This window comes from Geospiza fortis, unplaced genomic scaffold, assembly GCF_000277835.1.
Source record: "Geospiza fortis unplaced genomic scaffold, GeoFor_1.0 scaffold12, whole genome shotgun sequence".
Taxonomy (NCBI): Eukaryota; Metazoa; Chordata; class Aves; order Passeriformes; family Thraupidae; genus Geospiza; species Geospiza fortis.
Window position 1 is genome coordinate 5843850 of NW_005054323.1, and position 22866 is coordinate 5866715.

The window sequence follows — 22866 nt, forward strand, 5'->3', positions numbered from 1 at the left end:
CATAGAAGTGAGCTGGTTAAAATTAATAATTAACGACAAACCAAATCTCTAACCAAGCAAAACACCACCAGTCAGAATTAAGAATTCCAGTAATTTTGCTGCTGCTTTCTTTTTCTTCTGACTTGATATTGAAGACTGTCCTTGCAGGATAAAAATTAGTCTTCAGGAAGTTTTGGTAAATAATTTCTTCTAAATATTTTTTTCCCAGGTGGTGAGATTGGTCTGACTCCTTGCATTGAGATCTTAACCTTGATTGTCTCTGATGGCGAGGCTGGCCTAGATGTGAAAGGCTGCTGTTATGATGGACCTCCTTCTCCCCCAGTTTCACGTGATGATCCCTTTCCTACCTATGACCTTAACATCACTGTACTTCCAGTGGACAACCAGCCTCCATCAATTGTAACCGGTGAAAGCTTCTTCTCATTATAGCAGTACAAAGGGGGCTACCCAGTGCTGTAATGGCTCAAGACTCAGAGTGGCTTTTTTTGTTATTTGATTTTTAGCATTAGAAATAGTTAGTTGAGATCAGCGTACAAAAGTTTTGTATCAGAATTTTCGTCAATTTTATTTTCATTTCCTTGTACAGTGCAAATGCCCAATCCAGCTGCCAGTGCAAGTCCGAGCTGGCTGCTCTTCAGCTGCGTGTTTAAAGCATGCAGCTAGAGATAAGAGCACTCAGATCTGCTTCCTACCATGTCTACATGCTGATTGCTGCATATGTAAGCTATGTCTAGATAAAAGTGATTTAATATGATTTATATCTTGTCCCTGAACTGAACTCATGGCTCAACAAGTATCAGGTTTATACAGAGCAAAAGCATAAACATAAATAGAGATATTTATTTACCTTTGTGTGTAGAGCATAAAAAAGAAATTTGGGACAGAATCATTATATTTAATTATTTTAGCAAATAAAGACAAAAGCTATACATTAATAGATATGAAGCCACATTTTCACAACTAGTCTTCAGAATCTAAGAAATTCAGTTAAAATGGAAATAGAGTTCATCATGTACATCTAGTCCAACTGCAACCCATTATGTGAAATTTCCATCAATTTCCTGGGCTTTTTAGTGTGGTCTGTGGTATACATGATGAAAGTATGTTTTCTATATGCTTGTCTCTTTCAATGTCATTTGTTTGTAAATATCAGGTATATGTTATGTATCTCAGAGACTATTTAAGCATATGTATGAGTAGTTTGTAATTTGCAGGCACTCACCCAAGTAATGTTCTGGAAATGAAGCATTGTCCCAGCAGGGAAATTAGGCAGTGATGCATGAAAAATTGTTCATTACGAGCAATTCTTAACAGCTCTCATGTAATTAATGCTCTGACAAACAGAGGTAACAACTGTTTTTGAGCAGTATATAAACCTTAGCTAATAACTTAACCAGTAAAATAATTTCATGATCCCCTTCTTCTCTACTTCTGTGATGGCAAAAGCAGAGATGTTGGTGAAAGCAGAGAAAAAACCGTTAAAACAAAACTCCTCAGTAATTCAATATTTGTTTTATTTCCACCCTTCGTTATTATTTCCATTCTTAGTAACAAAAACAACAGTAAAATCAGCTCATGATCAATAATGCTTAGCATGTTTTTTGTGCACAGGTGCAAGCTTTGTGGTGGAGGAGGGCTCCTCAGCAGCCCTTACTACCAAATATTTGTTTGCCACTGACCCTGACACCACTGCAGATGACTTAGAGTTTGTGCTGGTTTCTCCTCCCCAGTTTGGTTACATTGAAAACATACTGCCTTCTCCTGGGTTTGAGAAGAGCAACATTGGAATAAGCATAGGTAAGTCTTAACAATTTAGGATAATCAAGCAGATTAGATCTGGAGGGCTTGTGGAAACTCTGCAGTGGGCTCTAGTGGTGCAGATGCAGGTGTGGGCATTCATACGGGCTTATGAGGAGCGCAGGTGCTGACAAATGAAGAGCAGTGGGACTTTGTGGAGGAGTTCAAAGGGAGACTGAAGCAATGCAAATATGAAGAATTGGCCCTTGAAGCAAAAAGGCAACCTTGTTTTATGCATCCAGCTGAGATCTATTAGAAGTCACGATATGAGATACTAATCTGCTCTCCCTGCCTTCCTCTTCAGTCCCCCATGAAAGACTCCAGTGTCCTTTCACCTACACCTCTGCCAATTAAATGCAGTAGCCTGGGTCCAACGTTTATTTCCAAAGCAAATTGAAAAAGTGATAGAGGTGGCGTTTGACTTAGAGGGTGACTTCCCTTGGCCACTTTCAAACTGCGCAAGGCAGTTTCACCCTCAGCAGAACAGACTGTGACATGCTTTGTAATGCTATCAGCTTTTACCAGCGTCTTCAGCTGGAATCACTGAGTCTTTAAGTTCTCATTTCTGTGGTCTGTCAGTCAAAGTATAACTAGAATAATATAATCATAGAATCATTTAGCTTGGAAAAAGCATCATGTCCAGCAATTAACCTAGCACTATCAAGGAATCTTGGACCTCAGATATTTTCCTACCTGTTATTTGAGGTGGTTTTATGTGGACTCAGTTTTGTAGTCTGAACTGAAAAGTGAGAAGGTTCAGAATCCCACCTGAGGCAAAATTATGCATTTTTGGGGGGGGAAAAGGGCTTGTTTCCTGGAGTAACATGTGCAATGTAACTCTTACAGTCAAAAAATGACAAAGAACTTAAAAAATTCAAGTTATTTGTTCTTTGAAAAAAGACATAGTTTCAATTTTTAAAGTGATGGATAAGACTTGGAGGCATGAAAATATTGCACTAACTAATTTTCTTTTTTAAATCTGTAGGTTCATTTCAGCTGAAGCACCTGAAAACCATGAATATAAACTATGTTCAAGCCAGGCATGTGCGAATGGAGCCAACAGAAGACAAATTTGTACTTTATGTCACTGATGGGCTGCATCTCTCAGCAGAGACTCCATTTTTTGTGCTAATCAGCCCAACCAATGATGAAGTTCCAGAGTTCATAGCCAGGAATATTACTGTAAGGAAATAAGCAAAATGCCTGTCATAGAACTACTTTAACCAGAAACCACTCTTTAATATAAATAAGAACATTGTCCTGATACCTGTTCCTCTGCATATTTCCCTTACTTTGTGTAGTTCAGCCTACTTCAGGAAACAGCCCAGCGAAATCCCATGTAAACCTATAAGATAGAACTTCAGTGGGATAGGAGCAGTGCATAGATCTTGGAAATTTGCACTTAAGTAAAAAGAAGTGATCAAATCTTTAAACAAATATGTGATCTAGAAAGCACTGAGATCTTTCGTCTCCTGCATTCCTAAGAGCTTTCACATTTTTAAAAGAGTACTTTTAAATATTTCTGGCCTAGCTTCTCCCTTCTCTGTAGACTGTCATGAATATAAATAACTCTGTGAGCAGAGTGTAAACTTACTGTAAAGTAAAAAGTGGATGTATAAATCTATATGCATCCACATTTTTAGATACCTTTATATATTAAAAGGCTTTCTCCTTTGTGCATTTCTGAGCCCTAGATTTGGGACTGATTTAAGGCATTTGCTATTAATTTGGACAAACATGAACTCCTTATTGCAACTTCTCTCTTCGTTACTGTAACCACTTACTTTCTCTGTCTCTTAAACTGGTTGAAATCAGTAGCTGGTTAAAAAGCTACTGGGTAAGGGTGGATGAATCAAGAGATACACTTGTACACAAAAATACTCATGAAACCATGCTAGAATTCTATGATTTCTTTTTATGTAAAAGAATTGGATGTTTTTTCTCTCACGTTCAGGTTCAAGAAGGGGAGATGAAAGAGCTGGATCTGTCTGTTATCAACGCAGTTGATCTGGATGTGCCTCAAGATCCTCTGGTATTTGGGGTTGTGCAGAGGCCCTCATATGGATTCCTTATTAATGGTGTTCACGGCAGTGATGTTCTACACTATAAAGAGTTAATTAACCATGATCACCACAGCCATGGGTTGCTTGTTCATGGCTTTTCCATGGGACTACTAAGGAATGGTAGGTGCAGCATTCGTCTTACAATGGTCTTTCATTATTTTGATGAGGCAAGTGGCACACCAAAGAAATCTTCATAATTTGTTTATTTGCTTGCTTTATGTTTATTTTCAAGACAATGTTTAGGAATGGAAGTTGTCCATATTTAATGCTATGCTTATCTATTGATTTTAGGAACTGTCTATAAAACCATTCTGAGAGACCTCTGTATCAAAAAGGGTAGTAATACGAGTAGGAAAATCATCTGTTCCAAAAAAAAAAAAAAATAAAAGGAATAATGTAACATAATTTAACATCATCAAATAGATTTGTAAATATTTTGCAGTACCTAGAATAGAGAGACAGCAAGACTGATTTAAAAACACATTAACTGATCATGGGGTTTCTTCAAATGCTCACAGAATTGTAAAACATTTTAGGTCGCAAGGGACCTTTAGGGGTCAGCTAGTCCACCTCCCCTGCCATGGGCAGGCACAAATTGCACTGGACCAAGTTTCCTAAAGCCACATTCAACTTGACCTTGAACACTTCCAGCGTTCCACAACCACTCTGGACAAACTGTTCCAGTGTCTCACCACTCTCACTGTAAAACATTTTGTCCTTATGTCCAACCTAAACCTACTCCTGCCCCTTGTTATGTCTCTACAGGCGTTGGTAATGTCTCTCTATGTCTCCCACAAACCTTCTTTAGACATTGAAAGGCTGCAATATACCATATGTCTAGCAATAAGCATACAAATTGGGACTCCACAGCTTAGCATGAGCAGTCAGCCTGCTTTAAAGCAGCAAATCTGTAATGAAAAAGTGTATTTAACAGTGCAAGGAAAATCCCTCCTGACTGTGGCTATTTAGTACAACATGGAATCTATCAGTATTAAGAGGAGCATGAATTCAATACTGTCACTCAAATTTCACTTCAGCCCTCAAAAACTGAGAAAAGATTTCTTGTCTCTCTGCCTGTCTAATATGAACCTCCAGAAATATCAGGGGCCCATTCCAAATTCTTCTGCCTTCCCAAGTCTTGGTTTTGACTTTCTTTTTTGGCTTTTTCCTGTTGTTATCCACAATTGTGAATGAGCCATCTTTAGCCTAGAACATCTGATTGTCCATGGTCATAAACACAAGGCCAGCTGTCCTTCCAAAGGCTTCTGCAAAGTTCCATGAGGATTATTTAAAGCACAGGAAAGTGTTGCCTGACAGTTTCATCCTCTCTATGGTTCCCATCAAAGTGATTTGGAATAAGGAGAGGAGAAGAAATGTACCTTTTTCAAATTGACAGAGACTCATTTTTTGGAGAGTCACTCCTTACTTAGGTCAGGCTGGTGACCTTGAGTCAATACTACATTGCTAGATCACTGATCAGCAGTGGCTCATCAAACTCATCTTCTGATAGCTAAGGCAAACTTGTTGTTACCCTAGCATATGGGAAGGGGAGATGGAAGAAAGGTGATTGAAGCAGAGTGAAATGATGAGAGGGATTTTGCAGGAGTCAGATTAAGTTGTTCTTTCCATTTATCTCACCCATTGTCCCTCTCCCTCTCTTTCTCTCTTATTTTTCCCCCTTCCTGCCTCACATAGGAATGAAGCTGATGTACATGCATGACAACTCTGAAAATCTCACTGACAGTTTTAAAATTCAGCTATCAGATGGAAAACATAAAGTCCTCAGAACCATTTCAGTAAAGGTCATTCCAGTTAATGATGAGAAACCAGTGCTGAGCAAGTAAGTCACATGTTCCTGTTCCTGACAGTGGGATGTTTAGACAAAATGATGGAAAAGAGAACGAAACACCAAATCATAGAATCATACCATTGCCTGTTTAACAAAAAAAGTTTTTACTGAAAGGAGAGCTTTAGTGTTGCTTAGTGTTGCTCTGCATTAAGCAAATAGAGGAAAAATAAAAGTGTGGGGGGAAAAATTTTGGTTGTTTCTTTCATAAGCTTCTTCAAGATGTTTGCCAGCTGTTGTGTCTCTGCTGAACATGGACCACCATGGTACTGCTTTTCTCAAGACCTGCCTAAAGTACCTCTCTGAAAGCAGCTCTGGATTTTGGAATGGGAGGATCCACAAGGCTGAAGCAGGGGAAGGGCTTTCCAATAATAATTCTCTTTTATATTCTAAAACTTTTCTCTGCCATAGTTCAACTGCTGCGAAAGTACACACTAACTTCCCTTACACTTCAAAGCTAGGAGTCATAAATGAACTAGACATGATAAGAAATTGCCTGGCAGACCACTTATAGATAGGCAGCTGGCTGCAAGAGACCCAAACCTCCTGGGTATTTTAAAAAGGACCTTATCCCTTGGGATCTCCAACTGATGACTGTCACAAAGCATCAGGACCTCCATACTTGTGACAATTTTCCAGCCCCAGACCGACAGACAGGAAGCTAAGAGTCCAAAGGTTTTGTGGGTATAACTCTGAAACTCTAAAGTTTGTATTTCAGACTCACAACTGCCACTAAGGAGGGAATTTCTGATCCATCAGGGTATTTGGCCTGCTTTCAGATCAGAGTAATTATTATTTTTTTACCAGTTAGACCTTCCTGCAATAACAAATGTCAGTTTCTTAGTTAAAAGATTTTCAATCACCACATAATGCTAACATGAGAGAATTTTCAGTTAGAATAAAGAGTATAATTTATGTATGCATATATCATATACAGATAATTGTTGATAATACCTATTTGTTCCTCACATGCTATAGCTTGTTGATATGCCGTTTTCCACCCCTTCTCTGTGAAAGAAGATGATGAAGTGAAAGAAGTCAAGTGTTTTTAGCTTTGCCCAGCTAGATCCAGAAACTGTTGCTTCCTTGTCTGGCAATATTAGGTCTCACCATTTGCCATTCCTGTGGTGAACAATTTCATAGATTGAAACATTTACTCCCAAAATAGCTATTCATTTACAAGTTACTGCCTCTTACCTGTTACTCCTCCACTTAGATGCGATGTGTGGCCAGTATTTAAGCAGTAGTGCTTGAAGAAAATGTTCAGTTTGACACTGAGGTGATTTAGCTGACACATTCAGTCACTACATATTCACTATAGGGTACAGAGTTCCTTATACTAGTGCAGTTTTACAGCTGAATATTGGGCAGTACCTGAAAGCTTTTCTTAACCTTTTGATCTTGGGTCACTGTCCACCCCAGGGATTTTCAGCTCTCATCTCCATTAGTTATGGTCAACAGACTGAAGAACCTGTGATGGGATGTTTTTGGCTGGCAAAGAGTTCCTCTTATTCAGAGTGATTGCCAAAACCTCAATCTGTCACCTCTTTGATTGCATCCTGTAGCAGAGAGTGCCCTTGGGGAATGTAAAGCCTTCACACATTCCTCTTGAGAGCTTCTTCCCAAAATGAGATGTGGGTTCTAGAAGGAGCACAGAGAAGAAGCCAGTTAGATATGGTTGTGTCTCCTACAGATAAAGGTGAGCCTTGGAGACTAGTTGTTTGAAAGACAGTCATTTCCTAAATAAGAAATCAGTTCATTAGAGCCACTATTGCTGTGCGCTGTATTGGCAGTAATAATGCAATCTACTAGTTTAGATTGTCTTATTCCTATAAGTTGTATGAAGGTAAGCAGAATAGGGCACAGGGGAATGAGAGATGTGTTAAATTAGTGTTTTAGGTATTCTTGTTGTTTTTTACCATTGTAAGGAGAAGGAAGCATTGCTTGTTTTTTTTTACTCTTTTGAACTGAAATAGGCACCCTTCTTCTATTCTCTCTGAAATGGTCATTTTTTTTAGCATTTGGTTAAACCACATTCCTGGCAGAGAAATTACATGTTGAAAAGGTTCCTTTATTGCATCAATATGTGACTTTTAATTTTTTCAGGAAGAACGATATAGAGGTGAACATAGGTGAAACTCATATAATTTCTAGCGCTGTTCTGTCCGCAGAAGATAAAGATACCCCCAGGGAGAGAATTTACTACTTGTTTGAAAGACTTCCAGAAAATGGTCAGCTTCAGCTCAAGGTTAGTCTTTGTACTTCAACAAAAAGCAGGCATGCAAAGAACTCTCTCTTTTTAGGGCAAAATGAAGTTCATTTTCCTTTTCTCCCAAATGCCTGTCATATTTTGAAGTAGACAGCTTGGTCAGTTTAGTTGTTGAAGGAGCAACAACAGTGATGCTGTCCCAGAGGCTTTGGCACTAAAACCCAGATCCTGAACAGGAGAAGATGGAAGGTAAAAACCATGGCAGACCATCTGAGGTGAAAATTGAGAGATTCTGGAATAATAATCCCACAAAGGGGGAAAATCAAGCTGGGGGGAATTAAAAAAAACAACCCTTACTTCAGTTACTTCAGGGTTCAGAAAGCATGGAAGGAGTTGCATGTTAAAGAGTGAGTAATACCCCATCAACTAGAAGAAAATCACAGGGGGAAAGAAGGGAAAAGGAAGATGATAGAAAGGATGTGTCAAGAGGAATCACAAAAATTAAGATTAGAAATGGAAGGCAAGATGATAATCTGTTGACCTAAAATAAGAAAAAGAAACAAAGATTGAAAAAGATACCTCTTTTAAATAGTGTGCATATGTGATAGAAATAAAATTCTGTTTCTAAATCTTGTGAACTTGGAAAGCATTTTGATGCTGGATCTTAACATCAATCTGTGGATCACATGAGACTTGAACTTCATGGACCAGTTCAGTTTAGGGTACTAGGCTATCTTCAGAAAGGCAAGGAATCTTATAGTGTAAGTCAGGTGTTTTTTGGTTTTGTTTTGTGGGGTTTTTTTTGTTTGTTTGTTTGTTGGTTGGTTGGTTGGTTTTATTGGGTTTTTCTTTTTGCAGCTGAGGACTTCCGGGGCTTAAAATTTCCATGCTTCCCTGAAGCTATTTCCCATACTGTTTTAGCTATGATTTCAGATAGGATCAGGAGCAGATTTGTGAAATTACGAAATAGAAAACATAAGCTGGGTCAGGAACTATTTAATTTTCATCTTGGTGTCTGACTGAGCAGTGTGCATAAAATGATTTCCTAGAGTAAAAGTGGCTAAACTCCATATTACTCTGTATTATTAAGGATCATTGTATCTTCTCCAGCCTTATATCTGCTGGAAAAAACTCCAGTTATTTTCTGCCCTTCAAAACATACTATGAGGAAAGAGCCTATAGAAAGAAAGCCAGGTAGCTGCCACTAACAACCTATATAACTACAAAGAAACACAATTAACTGAGAAGGATGCATGGGTGATTATTAGTTAATAAAGGATGCTTGTGTTTTCTAGGTAGGACAAGGGTGGGTTACTCTCCTAACTGGAATGAATTGTACTCAGGAAGAGCTGGATATGAACCTTGTGAGATACGTCCACACAGGAACTGTGGGGTCCAAGAAAAAAGACAGCTTCACATTTTACCTCTGGGATGGGTACAACAGATCCCCAGCTGTGGACTTCTACATAAATATCAAGGACTTGGAAAAGGGTAAAGATCAACTAAACTTGATGTTTTACAGTGCCTGTTTCTGAAACCAAGATACCTGAGTGTGTGTCCTGATCCTTTCCTTATATAGGCCCTGGCCAATGTCCCTGCAGATCCTGTAAATTTAACTGCTCGGATTTCACTGTTGGCCAGGTCCTGGGATTTGAAAAGGCTCTGCTGAATACAATGTGTTGCACCTTGCCTCCCAGGACTACCAGCTGCTTTGCAAATAGAGCTAAACATATCTTTCTGAAACTAGCTTTATGTCTGAGTAAAGCAGCACAGAAAAATGTCAAGAATATAAAAAGTAGGCAAAAGACTGTTCAGAAACAGCTCTGTCTTCCAGGTTATGCTACAGTTTTATGGTCTCTCCTTTTTTATTTCCTCTCTATTAGAAACATAAAGGTTTACCTGACAATGCTAGGATTGGAAGACGTGTCAAAAGAGGCTGTGGTCTCTTCATCCTTGGCCTCAAAAGGGTAATAGTTTTCAGGTTCCAACAGGATAAAGGCCCAAGCAATGTGGCAATGGCTGATCTCATGGCTGACCCTGCTTTGAGCAGAAGGTCAGAATAAAGATATCCTGAAGTCCCTCCCATGTTGAATTTCTCTATAATATTTAAGTCTTTTAATTTTTCTACCAGTGACGGCTTTCCTGTGGCTAAACAATGCAGAAGAGATCATCCAGTTCAACATGACTATTTTAGTGTTGTTTTGTCTATTCTGCAGGAGACATTGCTATTTTTACAAAACTTCTTAGAGTGCCAAAAGGAGATCACAGCTACATTACAACTGATATCCTCCTTGCATTGGACGGTACTGACAGGCCAGAGGAGCTCCTTTATGTGATAACCTCCCCGCCCCAGTACGGACAAATAGAGTATGTCAGCTATCCTGGCATCCCTATTACAAGCTTCAGTCAAATGGATGTAGCACGACAGATTGTCTGCTATGTTCACAAAGCCAAGGCAGTTGTTCATGAAGATATGTTCAGGTAAGGGGTAGTATCCCACCCCACAACCTCTTCCTCTTGAATTTTTGAGGTATTTAAAAAACCCGCACTACACAAAAAAACCCACCCCAAACCCCCCAAAATAGTTTACTAAAAGAGCTGGAGGCTCTGTGTGAATTCCCAACAGCGCATCTATTTCTACTGCAACAAATATAGTTGGGAATGCTTTGGTAATAAATGAATTTTCTCTGACTCTGAAAACGTAATGAGAGACACATTTACTCGATACCAGCTTCAACATTATTATAGCACCCAGACATACACAGCTGTTAAGATTTAAGCGAGAGAGAAGGATTGAGGACATACTTGGTGGAATGTTCCTTTGGTTTCTTGCTACAGCTGGATGTACTCAATCTACTTTGACACTACCATTGGCATGCTATTTTGACACGGAAATTCATGTAGACTCTTGAAATTTTGAGGTAAATCCATAGGTTTACCTACAGGCCCAGTTCAGCAGCTTAATGATAATTATTTTCACCTATTTCTGAAATTTTCCACTTAGAACAGTTTAGACTAGGTGCATTCATTTTGTTCTTAAATTAACCTCTCTTGGTTATAAAGTAGAATGATGCAATGAATCATTCTGTGTACTGTGGACAGTTTTGTAAAAAAGGCCAAAAACAGGGAAAAGAAAAAGCTCAAAAATAAATAAAATGTTTCTAAAAGAAGAATGCTTACTTTTTGCTAATATTGGTAATTTTCTCTAAAAACAGCTTTTGACAGAAGATGGACTTACTGTAAAATTCAAAATTAAGAGCTTATTATTTTTCATTTGTGACTATGAAAAATTAAAGAATTGGCTCTTAAGAGCTGCAATTCAGAAAAGACCCCTTTTTACACTCTCCTTGAATAGACTTCTGATCTGAATGGCTTTTTCTGTGAGGCATGATGAAGTACAAGAACATGTTGCATCACCCAGTTTGACAACTTTTTTGCAGGCAAGTCAATCAAGTGGGGCATGGAGATGTTAAATAAATCTCCCTGTGATACTGGATCAGGTAGCATTGTCAAGAGTTAACCCAAAAGTAATTCTGAAACTTTCTTCAGATGAAACATTTTTAACCATCCCTTCCACTGCATTTAGTGTGGTGGAAATTCTAGTTAGGAGATTTGTCTGATTCATTTGTACTCACTACAGAAAAAGTGAGCAAATATTCCCTGGTTTTATGTTTCTTAATTGTGAAACATGTTCACCAAAACTAGAATTAGATTATCTGAGTAAGGTTACAGTCATGCAAATCCTAGTTTGGGCAGTGTAGTATAGTAGCTTGTGTCAGTATGACTCCCATATCACACTATCAAAAGCAGATCAAACAATTCTAGGCAAATTGAAAGTGTGTATAAACCCAATGTTTTCTGTTTAGGCCAATGGCTAAGAAACAAACCAGAAAGTCAGTCTTATTAAAGTGAGGTTTTGATGCTTTAATAAATATTGATATTTGATAAATATTTTAATCCCAATAATTCCATTCCTTGATGTTATCATTTGGAAAATAATTTGGTTTTGTGTAGACATATAAATATTCCGGCTGAACAGTATTATTATTCCAACAAGGAATTAATTATATGGGTAATTGTGGGAGGAGGAGAAATTAACTGACCAGATTTTTACTTCCCACTAAAGTACTTCCTTCAGGCGTAAATTTACCTATATTGTTTGGTGCTGTTGGCCTGGAAGAAAGATTTGGCAGTGCTTGTTTGGACAGATGACTTCAAGTGATTAGCAACCTGACATCAGATGCTGGCAGCAGAATGCTAAAAGAACATGCTAATGTCCTCCATTTTGACATGCTGGCTCGATTTTGTAATGAGTTGGCACTATTTATGATTCCATTTTTATCTTTTAAATACCATGACAGATGGTAGGTCCTGTAGCCAACTCCATTGCCATCAAATTGCAGAAAGCATGAAATGTTGGTAGTTGTGAAATCAAACCATGCAACATGTCCTCCAAACTTTGCCTGGGAATTGTATCCTAAATTTTATCAGAGTGAGAATACTGGCTGCTCTCCATTCCTGAGGAAATTACAAAGCAGATATAAACTAGAAATAAATAACCAAAATCTCCCAAAGTGCAGAAGGACATCTTGGACACAGGCAGTTTCATCACCTGTGACACTAAGCAGTGAATGAAATTCATGGTAAATTTCAGTCTGATGTATCCATGCAGGAGCTTTGTTCCTATCTGGCATTCTGGAGAAGTCTGGATGAATATTCAGATTAATGAACTGAATTATCTAAGTCTTTCTCTAAATATTGTTTGAAACATCATCCAAAAGATTTTACACCATCAAAAGAATGAAAAAAATTCACTTCTGCTATAATGCTCCAGGTGTTTTGAGAGAAGGTTAAGGTTTTGACTGAAGGTGCTTTACCCTTTTTCTCCTAACACAGTATTTATCATCATTATTCTAGTTCTGTATTTGATTTCAGATCGTTTGCAAATAGCACAACCCTTTTACCATTGGCACAATAGCATTAGGTCAGTGTAGGCAGATGTCTCTGGGTTCCCAGCTGGGAATACCATCCTCAGTAAATATATTTCAAACTGCTACATAGTCCCCAGTCTGCCTATGCTCATTCCCATCTGTTTCATGGCACAGTGCCAGTTTACAAGTGATCAAGCTCTAATCATCCAGTGTTGGTGAAGGCAATGAGGAGCTTTAGATGGACAGTCTCTGTGACACAGTAAGCTGCTCCATGACCTACTGAAAGTCACTCCCATTCAAGTCACGCAGAAATACACTAGGTGTTGACCCTGTAATTTTAAAAGTACATCTTCAAGGTCTGCAGTCAAGAGATCAAGGGGAAACAGATAACTGAGTAAATGTCAGCCACTCCCCATTTCACTTAAGTATGGTAGAAGAGTGTTACATGGAAAGCAGCCAGCTAGGCTGGCCCTCATATTGTCTGAAACAACTGTCCCATTCTAGTACAGACAAATTTCTTTGCACACTAGACTCTGCTCTGACTCAGGTAGAACAGACCTGTGTGAAAAACCACCTTACAAAATGTTTTTGCATGTACTGTGCAGCATAATCACTGAAATTTATGTAGAAAGACAGGTAGCTCATACATGCTGTAAGTTGATGGGACATGGAGGATCGTGAAACATTTTCAGTGCAATTTTTAGTTTCATATACCCTCAAAAGTTTTTGTTACAGGCATGAAACTGTTCCATGTAATTATTTTCAGAAGAAAATATATAAATAATGATCTTGCCCATGAAATTGAAGATGAATTTTAAAGGCTAAAAGATTGGTTTTCTCCTTATTTTTCTCCACAACTAAATTTAGTAATAAATTTCTGCAGACCATGCTGTCACACGTATGGCGAAAGCCCATACCCAGCTGGTAGGCTTCTGTCATGGCTTAACTGCAGCTGGCAACTAAGCACCAGGCAGCTGCTTGCTCCCTCCCCACCTGGTAGCACTGGGGAGAGAATTGGAAAGGTGAAAGTGAAAAAACTCATGGGTTTAGATACAGACAGTTTGATAGATAAATTGAAAGCTGTGCACACAAGCACAGCAAAACAAAGAATTCATTCACTGCTTCCTGTGGGCAGGCAGGTGTTCAGGCACCCCCAGGAAAGCAGAGTTCCATCATGCACAACCGTGACTTGGGAAGACAAATGTCACCATTCCAAACATCTCCTCCTCCCTCCCTCTTCTTCCCCCAGCTCTATACACTGAGCATGCCACCAGATTTTCTGGGATGTCCTTTGGGTCAGCTGGGGTCAGCTGCCCTGGCTGTGCCCCCTCCTAACTCCTTATGGACTCCCAGCCCAATCACTGGCTGTGCAGTGTAAGAGGCAGAAAAAGCCTTGACGCTGTATGAGCATTGCTCAGCAGTAACCAAATCATCCTTATATTATCAACACTATTTAACTATATTTAGCACAAATCAAAACCATAGCTCCGTACAAATGACTATGAAGAAAATTAACTCTACCCCAGTCAAAAACAGCAGAGCTTCCAACAGATTTTCTCTACAGCCTTGGGCACCTTTCTCTTAGTTTTGAAAGGAAAACTATCTGTAGTGAATAATCAAATCTTTAGTGTATCTAAAGAAACATCACTACTTGACAGAGAACTACAAGAAACTATGTGCCTATTGATAGAAATTCCCAGCATGGAAGAAGTGCTGACAGATATGACCATTTGACAAATTTGTGCTATGGATATCTATGTTATTAACATTATCCTATCAACTTGTACAGTTCTACTCAATATCTTAGCATTTCAGCGAAACTTTACTTGACTTCTGTAAAGAAACATAAATCATCTATTGTCTATCTGCTGAATAGACGAAAATTTAAAGATAGAGTTAGTGCCTAAACAAACCCATGAAGTGAGATAAGGCTGAATCTTTCTCCAGTTTGGTTTTTCAGATAGCTTTGGGGGCATTGGGTAGAAAAGATTTGTAACAGTGAACAGAAAGAAACCCAAACTAAACCAAACCTGGCAGGTCATGAACTTCACATACCTCTCTCTGTAAGCTGTAGGTGCTACTGCCAGGTAACCAAGTGAAGATAAATTTTAAGGATGTGTAAAATATGTACACCAGAAGCTACAATAAGCCCCCCTGGCAGCCTTTCCTTTTAGATCTGTTCCACCTGTATCTCAGCTAGAAGCTGAGATCAGCTCTGCTATTACTGTTGATGTTCAAGGCCTGTCCTCTGGCAGTGCATTGTAACTGCTGTCATATACCTGGCTGTCTGCTTTCACGTTTTTATGTTTTACATCCACTCCACTCATTGTCTGGGTTTGTGCTCCACCCAGCTCTTCTACTTTTGCAGTATCAACACAGGCAAGTCCTGTAGTAAAGGTCTGCATTATCATTTCATTTCAGTACATGCTGAATCAAGAACAGATGCTGAAGACTGCCTTGCCTCTCTTTGCCAGATTCATCATCAGCAATGGACTGAGGACTAAGCATGGGACATTCAAGATTGCCTTGGAGGCAGCTGACCAGGTTTTGCCCACTCTATCTAGGAACATGGGGTTAAGATTAACTGAAGGAGCTATGGCACTTCTTACTCCAGATGTACTGCAGCTTTCAGACCCAGATACTGCGAAAGAAAACCTTACCTTCCTCTTGACTCAGCTCCCCCAGTATGGTCATCTCTATTATAATGGGACTGTGCTACTGCAGTACAATTTCACACAGCAAGATGTGGACAACAGGGATGTTGCATACAAGCACCGAGGCGGGAATTTCCAGACTGACAGATTTACATTTGTTGCCTCAGATAGGACTAACCAAGGCTTCATCGTGAATGGGAGGGTGCAAAGCGAGCCAGTGACTTTCACCATTCAGGCAAGTGTGACCACAGACCTGCTTAAGAGAGATAAATAGTATGATAAAGCCAAAAATGTAGCAGTTTTGATGACAGCTGGTACTTACTGCAGTCTCTGATTTAACTGTGCAGCTTGTACGTTTGCTTTTTGTGTTCCACGAATAATTAACCTGGGGAATTAACTACTTGCCAAAATGCATAAAGATAAGAAAGTAAATACTTAATACTTGCATGCTAAAATTTTTACATAGGAATCTCCACTATGGAAAGGATAGAACTTTCTGCTGCTCTGCTTTCCCACTTGGTGCCTGACCCTGTGATTTGCACATATGGGGGTGTGAGTATGATTGCTGATCTTCATGTCACAGGAATCCTGAATTACAGCCTCTTCGCTTCCCCACCTAGACATCATGTCCTCTCTGATCTGTCCTCTCTGTGTAAGATGCTCTGATTCTTCTTTCTTTGCTAGAATCTTTCTGTTCGCTTTCCATTTCCTGTGTTTTCAAGTCCTTCATACTTTGTCATAGGCTCAGATTTGTTTGCTGTGATTTTTTGTATCTATCTATTTATGTGGCATGGTTCAGTACACAAAGTATGTCTGGTTGCACTGCATGTCAGAATTCTGTGTTTCAAAACCCTGATGCTAATGAAGAGACTGTTAATATTTCCTGATGACAAAGTTTCAAGTTATACAACCAGTGAGGAATACTATTTCAGCAGAGGGTGATATATGGGAATAGTAACAACCATTGTGGACTGCTAGAATTTTCACCAGAATTTGTGAAAGATGGAATTGTTATTATAAAAAAGAGGTGACAAACCTTTGCCACAGCTATCTTTTGCTGTGAAGAAAATTACATAAGAAATGAGGACTATGGAGAATGTGGGACATCAGGGCAGAGGTATATAGAATCCGTGGTTCACTCCCCAGAGTGTACTATACCCTGCTATATGTGGCAAGTGATGGGTAATCTGGACCTGGAAAGTTTTTATGTGAAGTACAACTTAACTAGAACTCAGGGGTCTGCAACAGACTGCGAGCCAAAGTGGCTACTGCCGCCCTGATCTGACTACTGCTCTTTTAGCAGAAGCAGGACAGAGAATATATTATAAAATGAATGTCTAACTTTGATTTAGGTGGATCATTTGGACAAAATGGCACCAAAAATTATTCATCTCCATTGTTTTTCTGATGTGGAACTGCTGAAGAATGGCAATTATGGGATCTATATTACTGCCAGGTCCCTGAGGGCATCTGACCCCAATACAGAAGATGACAAAATAATTTTTAAGATTTTGCGGGGTCCTCATTATGGCTACCTGGAAAATATAACAACAGGTGATTTCTTTTATAATCTCTATTTTGGGCCATACCAGACCAGACTCCAAACCCTACCTTGTTAATGTTTGCTTGATAGAATCAAAATTTCTTAGTAAACTTTGCACAAAGTTTGACTGTAATAACAAAACTTTTACAATGAAACCTGAGTCTTAAGTTTGTTATGAATCCTCAAAGAGTTTGAGATAATTTTAATAGCTGTTGTTGAGAAAATTTTTTATTTCTATCAAGAAAAAAAAGATTAATATTGAACTTGGCCTTTTGATAAACAGGTTACACATAAAGAAATTGGCAGGGCTTATAATGAACAGATATTGCTGTTTAGCTACAAACCTGCATTTCTCAAAATTCAGATTCTCAACTAAAAGTAAAGTTGAAAAGAGTCTATATGATCTACATGGTTCTTATTAGCAGACTTTTGGCTCACCTGCATACAACTTGTCTTTCCTAGGTGGATTCATTCAGGAAGGATTTAGCCAAAAGGATTTAAATAGCAAAATCATACTTTATGTCATCAACAAATCACGAGAAGTGAATTCAGACAACTTGGAGTTTCAAGTGACAGATGCCAGTGGAAATTCTGCAGCACCCCAAAGGTAGCTCCACTCCTTGGTGACATGGGCTGTGCTGCACTGTGCTTGCCACCCCTTGGGGCAAATGAACAGATGCTGGGCTTGAAGCCGTGCAGACATGGACATAGCTGCAACTAAGCCTGCCATTGCTTTTGTAAGAGTAGAGAAGACTTCTTCCCCTCAAGAAGGTGAAGCCTTCTTGAAGCCTTCTTGAAGCTCAACAAGTCTTGAGCTGCAGGTTAGACTGTGTCACAGTTCTCAAGCGCCTTCAGTATTCACCAGGAAACATAATGCATTTAGTGGGGTTGGGCATTTGGAGATCTGAGATGCTGTATGCTGAAGGATGGGACTACCACTTCATGAACATGGTCCTGTAGCTGCAGGTCACTCTTGCCCTTAGCAGATGGCAGCGCATTTTTCACAAGCTTGAGATTACAGTGGAGGGGATGCTCTCAAATGACAAAGCAATGAGTGCCATATTTCTGCAAAAGAGCACTGAAAGAAGGTGGAGAGCACACAGCACCTTCTTTGTCATCCACTGCATGTACTAGGCATACCATGCAATATCTCCTTGTGACATACCATAAGCCTCATGTAGAAAAATTAGAATGTCATCTGAACTGGGCTTTGATGATAAAAGCCAGAAGTGCAAGTAGCTCTTCAGTAGAGGTAATGCTTCTTTTTATTCCTGAAAATAGGGCTAAGTGTTCAACCAACTTGTTTAATCAGAAGAAATTGAAAAAAAAAAAACCCAAAAACTCAATATGCTTTTTCTGGGCTAATATGGCTACTTACAAAGCCAGATTCATTGTGAAGAAAGAAAAACAGAGAGCTATGCCCAGAGGCAGACCACTTCTCTGCACACTGGAGGGAGGACAGGGACTGAGCTGAGCTGAAGGCAGCATTTAGGCAGTTATGTGCTGTGCCAAAAGATGTCCCCATACACAAACACATCTGAGCATGGACAGCCCAGCTGCTCTGTACTGGCTTGCAGATGAAAAATCACCATTATGTGATACCACTTCAAATGGGAAAATGCAACTCCTTTTAAATGAATGACAATGCATAGCACAGCTTTAGGAGAAGAGCAAAGAAAAAACTCTTGTTTTGCAGAAAATAGGTGTTTCAGTGAAGTTATCTGCTAGTAGACCAAAGGGGAAGTTTAGTGAAAAAAATAGCATTTTAATATTGGATTTAAAACCTTGTGAGGTATTTTTTCAATTTAAAGTAGTTATCACCTAATGATAACAGTTTCAAAAGACATAATTTATTGTTCATGTCCCAGCTTTTATTTGAATGCTACTGGACTACATCTGGCACATCCATCCTCTTTAGCAAAAATGAAGCAAATCAGCTTCCAAATGGGTTTCTCGCAAAATCAGCATCAGAGGGTAGAGGAGGACAGGAGAGAACTTCCACTGGTGATAGAGCTAGTCAGCTGTGAAAGGCCTAGAATTGTGCATTAGTAAAGTACAAATTGTAAATAGCTCAGCTTATTTTCCTTCTTTGCAATCTCATTCATCCTTCTCTGACTCTTACTAATTTTTATTACAGCTTTAAAAAAGGAAAGATCTTTATTGGTGATCCTGTGCAGCACACAGTCTTCTGAGGTTCAGACACTGCCCCCATCCTCCATAAAAAATTCTAAAATTCAGTGCGTAAGACACCTGGAATCAGATAGAGGAAAGGTTGAAGAGTGAAGTGTGCCAAGTACTAAAGTAAGGGAAGAAGTCCCTTGCATAGAGGCAGAAAAGTCCTAGAGCATACTCTGTGTGCTACAGGAGGAGAGATGGAGGATACATGAAGGAAGATGGGTGGAAAGGAGGATATTGGTGAGGAAACACTGGGGACTGAGAGTATAATAAAACTGCAAGGCTAAAGGGAACCAGAACAAACAGTGATAACTTGTCTTGGCTTATTGTTGTAATGGACAAACTGGTCTTCTCAAAGTTAATGCAGAATCCCTCTGTAAAACAAGGCTCAAGTGTGGCTTAGGGTACGTCAGGGCTAGCCTGGAAGATTTATTACTCCCTCTTCCTAATCAGTTAAATCACACAAATATGTTGATTTGGAGACAAAGACTCAGTATGTGTATTGGCTAAATCAGCAGTCGAGAGAGAAGGCTCCTCACACGGCCCCTGAGCAGCACAGGCTGGGGGCGGCTGGCCAGGTGGCTTTGCTCTAAACTCACGTTCCTTTCTCTCCCACAGGCTGGAGCTACGGTGGTCTCGAATTGAAATGCTACAGACTGAATATGAGGTGTGTGAAAACACAGGAGTGGTGTCTCTGAAAATCACCAGGGCAGGACACCTGGGGGAGTCTGCCTTTATAACCGTGAAGGTAAAGCCAAAAGCCAACAACCTAACTTAATAAGTGCAGCCTGTTATTTTACTCCTCAGATGTAAATATAATTCAATAATCATCAAAGAGGCCATGTGATTCAATCCATACTTACTGGGACATTGTCTCTGCTACTGCAGATGGCTGAAACACTTCTGACAAAATTTCTTGGGCTTTAAGTAGAAATGCTAATTAACCAAACCTGAAATGTTTTGGAGCAGCGTTTCAGTTTTGATGAAAAAACAGAGCAGGCAGTTTCCTCTGGCACTGTGCTCAGAAGCTTAGTTTCCAGGATCTGCCACTTTAAAATTCATGTTTTGGGCAATGTGGGGCCTTGGGGCTTTTGTTTTGCCTTCTCAGGCTGGAGGAGCCCGGGAAGTATAGGTACTTCAACTACACAGCCATGGCAGCCTTCTCCATTTCACCCCCTACTGCCTATAGCCAAGGGAAATTCCCCTGCACCTTCAATGACTGCCTCTGTCTTATGTCAAAAAGACTAGACTGAAAGCTGCAGGCTATAATTTTGTAAAACAGGTTTTGTGCAACTTGCCTTCACAAATTTTATCTTTCCTCATAAAATGGAAATTCCAGTATTTTATAAGCTCTTCTTGCTAGAGAAATACCATTTTTCCCCTCAGAGTTTCTCAGGATTATAGCCCTAATGAGAAACATAATTTTGATTTTTCTTCTACTGAAATTAGTGGGAATTTTGCTAATGATGCCCTCAGGGGATATCTTGTCCTACCCTCCACAAACTCTGGTGATTCTACTCCAGCAGTCACTTGCAGAAACAGATCAGTGAAACTGATTCCAGCATCAAGAGCTGGAAACATACACAGTGCGAAACTGGTGTCCTCTAGTGCCTCTTATGAAATTTCAGGGAGTTGCTAGTATGTACAGTTCACATCTATCCTAATGAGTCTTTGGGAGTGACAGAAGGCTCTGTGCGAAATAGCTTATTTCAAGATATCACAAAGGGCCAAATAGGAAAACATGGCCAAGTTGTTACTGCTCTTATGAGATGACAGGATGTGCTTTTCCAGGAGCCAGGTATGGCAGGGTCCCCAGGCATGGTGAACAGCAGTGTTACCTGGTGTCAAATAGCAATCTCAGAGGGGAATGAACAAAACAATAAGATAGGGATTTTTTTTAAATGATTAATTTTGTAAGCCATAAGCAAGAACAGAATGACAGTTGCACATAAGAAGGTTTATTCTTCAGCTCTTTATCTTTTTTCCCAGTCTGAGTATATGTATGGATTGGCTTGTCTATTTGAGACATGCAAAGTACCTTCAGCATGCAGCGGAGTGCAGTGTCTTGGTGAAAAGAGTCACAGTGTATTATTTACTGTTTGATTTCCTCTCAGGTCAATGAAATATCTGCTAGGCTGGGAAAGGACTTCACGGTGACTCCCTCCAAACTTGTTCAGTTTGATCCAGGTATGAAATAGTGTACTGAGTAATTCTAAAATGAATTCACTGATTTTAGAAGAGTAACCTCTTGCTTTGGAGAGTGAAATCTATTACATATCTATAGCTAGAGAAGCTGAATAGTATTTAAGATTTGAGCTTATTTTTTGGAAGTGCTGTGGGCTTCTTTAGTGAATTTGTATCCTTATTATTTAGCATGAGATTGCCCACGGTCTTTTACTGGTGTTAAAATACCAAAAGTGCTGAAATGATGTCTCCTGATCTCCCAACAACTAGGCTGGATAGGACTCACCCTGAGCTGATCTGTGGGATGCTTTAAGGACTTCAGTCATTATAAGTAAAGCCCAGGACACAGGTCAAATTTAGACAACACATAGAACAACATAGGTTAGTCAAGATGTCCAAGGCCCTTTATCATTCACATACCAAGTAAAGACAAGGAAACAAGAAAAAACAATGGTAAGATTTGCCTAAAAGGTTGCATTTCAATCTAACATGGTTTTTGATCCATTTGCAGGTATTTTAAATAACTGTTCCATCTTTAAAGTTAAACTTTTCAGATACAAACTCTATGATACATTTTCTCTTGAAAATCAGTGGAAGTCCTAAATCAATGTATTGCAGCGCAATTTCGCACATCTACATCAGCATTTTGTTACAGTGTATGCACTTCAACTGAATCATCATTGCCCAGGAACAAATTCAAACGTAATGTTATTTGGAAGAACAGCAGGAGTCCAGTCAGTCAGCAGGAGCACAATAGCATACATAATCTACTCCGCTCTAGCTGCAGACATGTTAATTAATCTATTTCTTTGACACCCTGATTGATTGAAATAGCACTTAAAGAGTAATTAAAATGTTTATTTCTGCTAGGAGTGTCAACGAAGATGTGGAATATAGCAATTACCTATGACGGATTAGAGGAAGATGATGAAGTCTTTGAAGTAGTTCTGAACTCCCCTGTGAATGCTGTTCTTGGCACACGGACAAAAGCTGTAGTGAAAATTTTGGACTCAAAAGGAGGTATTCTTTTTTGATCTTTGTGACTAAGAAGGTGGGACAATCTTGGCTGAATAGCTACCTATTTTCAACCACGAGTTGTTTCTAACATTCACCATTAGACCAAACTGCCTAATTTATTTTCAGAGAAAACAGGCTTGACACTTGCAGACCTTTTATTCTCTCACAAAATCATATGCATCCTCTTAGGAAACACAGCATGAGAAAAGCAATGAGTACAAAATGAGAAAAATGCCAGGAAAGAAACCACTTTTCATAACAACATGTGTTCAGTTTGCATTTACTAAAGTGGGAAAAATTGGGTTTAGATCCATTAGACTTTTTCCCCCAGTTATTATTTAGTTATCACATACCCTCTAAAAGAGATTTACTTTTCTCTCAAAAAAGAAATGTAGCAAATTAATCCATCTCTTAACAATATATTTTCCAATACTTAAAAAGCACAGT

At 39.2% G+C, this 22866-nt stretch overlaps 1 protein-coding gene across 4 annotated transcripts in view; it reads left to right on the forward strand.

The window, feature by feature from the left end:
* FREM1 (FRAS1 related extracellular matrix 1) overlaps positions 1-22866 on the forward strand; it is a 64610-nt gene that overhangs the window by 25977 nt on the left and 15767 nt on the right. The window contains exons 17-30 of one of the 4 annotated variants that reach the window (XM_031056879.1): positions 209-406; positions 1612-1797; positions 2783-2979; positions 3752-3980; positions 5556-5700; positions 7813-7954; positions 9211-9406; positions 10132-10396; positions 15321-15735; positions 16853-17054; positions 17506-17650; positions 19837-19966; positions 21333-21405; positions 22273-22422. In XM_031056879.1, coding sequence (XP_030912739.1) covers positions 209-406; positions 1612-1797; positions 2783-2979; positions 3752-3980; positions 5556-5700; positions 7813-7954; positions 9211-9406; positions 10132-10396; positions 15321-15735; positions 16853-17054; positions 17506-17650; positions 19837-19966; positions 21333-21405; positions 22273-22422 — 2673 coding nt within the window. Of the gene's footprint in view, positions 1-208; positions 407-1611; positions 1798-2782; positions 2980-3751; positions 3981-5555; positions 5701-7812; positions 7955-9210; positions 9407-10131; positions 10397-15267; positions 15736-16852; positions 17055-17505; positions 17651-19836; positions 19967-21332; positions 21406-22272; positions 22423-22866 lie in introns of those variants that run through there. The other 3 variants (XM_031056880.1, XM_031056881.1, XM_031056882.1) reach the window with 3 other exon arrangements.